The 6571-nt window shown below is 32.2% G+C and overlaps 1 protein-coding gene across 1 annotated transcript in view; it reads right to left on the bottom strand.

The window, feature by feature from the left end:
* LOC117111941 overlaps window positions 1–5541 on the bottom strand; it is a 9968-nt gene extending 4427 nt beyond the window's left edge. The window contains exons 1-3 of the mRNA XM_033254988.1: window positions 5388–5541; window positions 2098–2235; window positions 373–744 (exon numbers count right to left, since the gene is read on the bottom strand). Of these exons, the coding sequence (XP_033110879.1) occupies window positions 373–744; window positions 2098–2235; window positions 5388–5445 (568 nt within the window). The 5' untranslated portion in view covers window positions 5446–5541. The remainder of the gene's footprint in view (window positions 1–372; window positions 745–2097; window positions 2236–5387) is intronic.
* Between the last annotated feature and the right edge of the window lie 1030 nt (window positions 5542–6571).

The raw sequence follows: 6571 nt of genomic DNA, 5'->3' as shown, positions 1-6571 counted from the left end.
TATAATTAATTAATGTTCAAAATCGAACAGCTTGATGAAGTCCTGCTGATAGCACGATACAGAATTTTCCTATTGTTTTATGATATTCTGTATATACAGTAGGACCCCTATTATATGGACACCTTCGGGACCATCGGGTTGGCATTAGTGTTAAAAGATACACCTTTTTCGTGCCAGAACAATTGTCCTCTTAATATATGGGTGCCCTAAAGGAGGATTTCTGATATATTTTTTATCTTTTAAAACTTTCATCTTATAAAGGGAAAAAAATAAAATAAAATCCTAAAATAAACTGATATGTAATTTTACTTATCTCATTTAAATAGGCCTATGATAAAAAATTTCGAAGCCAAAATACCATTGAGTATATACCTTGGTTTTCATGACACCTGCCTCCACTGATAAGGATATCATCAATAGCAACATCACCTGTGAACGTAGTGCGAGCCACGAATTCAAAATACACATAGTTGTTTATGTCATCATAATGGTAGTTATTGTTTCTGAAATTATGGTCCTTATAGTACCATTTGTTTCCTTGGATGTGCCACCTAGTAATACCTGAACTACCAGTTGGCCTATCGTGATACCACAATATGAGTTCGTTTGTGCTTGTCCCGTACATGTAGTAGTAAAACTCCACACAGAAGTCAGTCCATTTGCTAGGCAAAGTAGGACTAATGAGGAGTGCTTTATCGTAATTAGCGATGGGTAACGATGCCACTATATATAAATAGAAATCATCTGGAAAGCAAAGATAAATTATGAATTCATAACGATAGCATATTATTATAGAAGTGCAATTACTACGACGAAAATTTTACTTACCACTTACGCAGACCTAATCAATCTGTGTAATAATTCAAGCCTATCGGTACCTGAAAACTTGGTTGAACATTTTACCGACAATGACGTGCGAACAATATTGAAGTCTTCTTATGAGCGGTTATACTCAAGAACTTACAAATTTATTTTATATCAAAGATACTAGAAACACAAGATAGGGCACTCTCGCTTAGCAAAAATGAGGCGGGAAATTGGTCCAGACGTAAGCGGCGCCATTCTCTTTTTATATGCCAGTTTTCTATACTTGGTCCAGATGCAGATGTCATCTTTCTTTTCAAATAATAAAGGAAAACTTTACCATTAATCCCCGAGTGCGGTCACACGATTCTGCTCTTTTGTGTCTGTCATTTTATTGCTTTTATTTATTTATGCCTACTTGTTTGTATCTCATGAATAATGGCAACGATTTTACCTCTGCAAAGGGAGTAACTTTGGCAAAATAGATCCAGTCGTACGCGGCGCCCCATTGTATTCCCACCATACATTTCGGTTGAACAGTTTTTTGCTTTGGAAAACTCCAGCTTGTGTTTCTAGTATCTTTGGCTATATTCAATATGGCAGTAGGCCTAAAAGGAAAACATTTTCACAAATACTCTATCAGTATGGACAGGGAACAGTTAATGGGCTGCTACAGACCGGGACATTGCGAGTAAAATATCGAGTCAAAGTGAGAAAATTCACTGACAAAAAACTATTCTTGCTGACAACAAACTTTAACTCTAAAAGAGTAATTTCACAAACGACACGGCAAGCTTTCCCATCCCCTCTCCACTCCGCCTATGATCTTGTGTAAAAAGCCATTACAGACTTCGCATTGACAGTCATCCCAAATGAAGAATTTACAGAAATTTTTAATCATCAATTTCCTTAACAAGAAAACAGTGGTGTTGAAGAAGCCGTCACAACGCTTACGCACGGTGATTGGACTTTGAGACCCCCAAGTCACATGCAAGACTATTGTTTAAGACAAAACAGGCGGCACAAATTTAAATTAGGAAAACTTGCTGATAATTTTTCATTAAATTATTCATTTCTTCTTCCCCTTGGATAACCTGGTCAGTGGAAAAGTATTGTTATCCTCAAGGACACAGCAACATATAACATAATTTCATATTATAAAAATGTACAAAAACATTAGTTTTGCATCATAAAGGAATGAATAAATTAAAATATATAATAATTTAACATTACAGTCTTATAACTGTAATTAACATTGAAGATTTTTAGGCTCTAATTATAATATTTTTTTACCGTCAAATCCTGAGTGCCCATTGGTCGGACCAGTGTTATTGGAGGGGGCGTTTCCAGATATGCGTGTCCAATCGATTTTACTGTTCCCTTGTGTCCATCCACCAAATCCTGCTTGAAAATTTGTGTATATATCGACGTCTATGTGCAAGTAAAAATGTATATAATTTTGAATTACAACGTCTGTGTCTAAATAACATCAATATACAATATGCACTGCGGATTAAATAAAACAATAAAGTGCAAACATTTAAACTTCCATTGCTATTGCAAAAATCGTAAACAACAAAGAATGTATGAGTGTTTAAAAAAGGAATATTTTTACTTTTAATTGTAACACGGTTATAATCTACAGCTGTGCCTGTAAAGAAATAAATATATTTGAATCTTTAAAAGAGACATTTAACAATATTGTTTCTATCCCTTTAACTTGTGTGGCGTCTTTTCTAAACAGAAGATCCCTTACGGAAACAAAATTGCGATTGGGTTTTCGAACTGTAATGCATATTTTTATTGCCAATTATATTTTACGTTTGATGAGTAATAAAAGCAATAACCAACGAAACCAATATCAATATTGAATGTACTGTGTTATGCTAGTGATAAGCGCAGGATCGGTGCAGTAGTGGTTTTATTTTATTTATTTATTTTTAATTTCCAGGCAAACAAATACAAAGAAACAAAGGAAGACTGAAGTTCTAACTGAAAAGTTAACAATACCCTCCTTGAGATTCCAAAAGTTTAAGACACTATCAGAGTGGATCTTCGATACGGAACTTAATCAAACTAGCACAAATACAATGACAAAACACTTATTTAAAGTTAAAATAGTTTAGGTTAAAATATTACCAAAGATAAAATAAAAATTTACAAGATTTTAAAAATTGATATCAAAAATTATTAAAAACAAATCATTAAACATTACAAACTGTAAGAATAGAAGGTTGAAGTGCTATGCTAAAGCTTCTTCGATTAGTTAGAAGTAGGTTTATAGCGTCAGTTAGAATTTGTTCCCATAAACGAGGAAAATTATTAAAAGGAGAATACTTCAATTAATTAGTTCTAGCAAACATACTTTTAAACACCACAGAACCATTATAACTGGAGTTAAAATTTATAAAATCATGAATATGGAAAAATAAGTTTGTAACTGTACGCAAAAATTCAATGTACTTTTAAATTAAAGTTTGGATAAATTCAGGTTACAAACTGATAGGTGATATTTTAATAGACGATAGATTATTAACGCCAAATGAACTGATTCCAAAACTCTAACAAAAAGAAAATAGGCTAATTGAATATATCCCCCTTATAAATGCAATCAAAAGAATGGAAAAAATAATTTCAAAAGGAACTAATAATAAGGTACAAAAATATAAAAATAATGGCAATTCTTTCAAAAAGGGTAAAAAAAAATATATTTATTACTGGCAATTTATTTAAGAAATAAGTACCACTCCGCTAGCTGAACGGAAGTGGGAGTTTGAGTGTAATATAAATCATATTAACTGGGATGAAGTATGGTATCACCGAGTTAAATGTATGTAATATAACACAAATGTTAAATGTATGAATTTGAACACAAAAGTTGCCCAGTTTTTTACCATGTAATAAAAGACTGAAAATATGGAAATTAGTCACAAATGATAAGTGTAATAATTGTTGTAAATTGGTAGAAGACGAACACCATATGTTATTTATGTGTTCAAAGATAAAGCCTCTATGGATACGGTTTAACATGATAATTACTAAGTGCTTTCCTGACATAGGACCTACCGGTATAAGCTGGATAAACGTAATTGTTGGAACCAACAACAATATCGTAAATGAGCTTTTGCCTTTGATGACGTTTAGCGTTTATAAAGCAAGTCTAAAAACGAAAATTGAAAAAAAAAAAAAAAAAAAAAAAAAAAAAAACAAACAAAAAACAGAAAAGTAAAAAAAAAAAAAAAAAAAAAACTAAAAAATCAATAAAACGGTTATTTGGATTTCTTTTACATTGGAGGTTAAATTTCAAATTGAAAATGAATACGCATGTAACATAGATAAAGCAAATAGGAAATGGTCACGTGTAAAAAATATTCTTCTGAAAGAGTTAGCCTAATTCCTAATTGAATATTTACTTATTTAAATTTCTCCTGTGGTTTTGTAAATATATAAGCTTATTATTAAAGTTTAATTTAATATTACAATGTACAATATAAGAAATCTCCTTTTCATAATTTTGTCATAAATTATGAACCTAAAATTTGTGTTCAATGTAAATATTATGTTATTGGTGCCGTACATCATTGTGCCTATGATTAAAAATGTAAACCAAAACAGAAGAAGAGAAAGAAAAAATAATGATAATGTCGTAAAGGAAAAAAATGAAAGAAAGTGGAATGTTACATATAAACAGAATATCTACTGCAAAGGTACAGTAATTAAGGTTAATGAAAATGAAAAATAGGAGAAAAAACAAAAATATTTAATAATTGGTACTATAGTGTGTGTGTGTAAAAGGTTTGTTATATTTTGTATGTCATTTTTAGGTATGTCTATGTATATGTGTTGGTTTTTGGTGGGTGTGTGTGCGTGTGCGTGGGTGTGTATTTTTGGGGTTTTTTGGTATGTTTTGTGTGTGTGTGTGGATGTGTGTATAAAACACATATTGTATGTATTTATAGACATAGAGAAAATGAATTACGGGAAATGTGGAATTTTCTCCTACTAAAAAAATGTACACGATTATGAATTAATTTTTCTTTTAAATTTGCTTTATATTGTAATGATGTATAAATACATAAATTATTCTGAATTGTAAACCCATATGTAAATATTGGTACAGAGTAAGCTCACTACGAATACGAATACGAGAAGCTTTATTGCAATTTTTTATCATAAAAAATTGAAGTTTAACAATAGGCTAAGAAAACACACAAAAAAGACAAAAAACGATAAATAAAATAAAAAACATAAAAAAAATTTAAAATTCACCGAAGAGCGAATATAACAGGAGAGAAAATGTAACATTGAAAATCATGAAAAAGAGGAATAATAAAGGTGGGAGATCCCCACGAAAGAGAGAAAACAAATTCATGAATATTTAAAAAAATTTCATTAAAAATTATGACACTAGGCTAGTTATCTGAAGGTGGTGGGTTGAATTCCCAACAAAATCATTTGCGAAATTTTATTCGTAAGTAATTTCGAAAGAGGTGAGCATTTAATACTGCAGCACATCATATAGAGCCGTGAAAATAACATTCCTAATTTAAATTTATTGTTATTGTTTATTGGCTTACGCTCACCTGAAGTACAAGACACAACTTGCAGCAACAGTAACAGCTCGATCCTTGTATGCTTCATACTGAAGTTTCAGTGAATACCGCTGTTCAATTCTACATTTTTATAGGTAGTATTTCACTCACTATAACTATACTGGCAAATTCACTGTTGATTTGTGTAATTATTTGCACAAAATAACATGTGCAGAGTTTATCAGATTGCGGTAGGCCTACTGATATATGTGAATACACTTAACAGAGACAGGTGCATCACTTGCTTTGTCTTGGTTATCATGTTAAAACAAATGCAATACCTTTATTAATTATACAATGGCGGATACAGGAACTCGACATAGAGGAGGCCCAGGGCGAGACTTTGACAGTGGGTTTTATATTGCCTCAGATCCACCATTGCGGCTGAGAAAGTACATTCTTACTGAATGAAATGCCGTTAATGCTTTATAAATCAACTCTACTTATGAGGCTTAGGGCGCGGAATTGATTTTTAGTCGTGAGAAAAAGTGCTGTTGTGACAGGAATTGAACACAGAACCCTGGAATTAGAAAGCAAGCATTTTAACCACTAAGTCATTCAACTCTACTGAATATTTCATATTTTATATATTTAAAACCATAACGTGTTCCACGTGGTGTACCGCCGCCTATGCGCCCTCATACTGTCCTCGACCGGCACTCTGACCCAAAAGGATTTTATAGATACGGTACATTATAATGTGTCTCTGACATTGATTGCGGGATATATTGTTTATCATATTATATCTAATGGTGGATTATGTTCTGGGTCGACCCCTTTAATCTGTCAAAATGTTTTAGAAATGGAGATAATGCCCCTCCCCCCTCAAACGACAAAGTGTTCCACCCCCTCCCCCATCATGGCTCTTGCAAGATTTATTGTACTCTACAAATTTTGCGTAAATATACCTTTCCCATTAATGTAATAATAACAATCTTTGATAACATCTTAGAAGCAATTAGAGCAGAGAGATAATTATCTATTTATCAGTATGGGAGTGTGTCATCCTGCCGGCCGAATGGGGCATCAGATGGCTTTGGCATGCAGCTGTGTAGATATGTACAATATAAGTTTAGCATCTTTTTAGATTAAAATGTTTTTGCAACATTCATATTCTCCTTACTAGTATTTGATTTGAAAAGGGGAGGACCCAGAGATGTCTCTTATACACATCT

This window comes from Anneissia japonica, unplaced genomic scaffold (assembly GCF_011630105.1).
Source record: "Anneissia japonica isolate Jap-2015-1 unplaced genomic scaffold, ASM1163010v1 scaffold1594_len1068242_cov183, whole genome shotgun sequence".
Classification (NCBI taxonomy): domain Eukaryota; kingdom Metazoa; phylum Echinodermata; class Crinoidea; order Comatulida; family Comatulidae; genus Anneissia; species Anneissia japonica.
The sequence above is the reverse complement of the archived record's forward strand: the minus strand, read 5'-3'. Positions and strand labels throughout refer to the sequence as shown.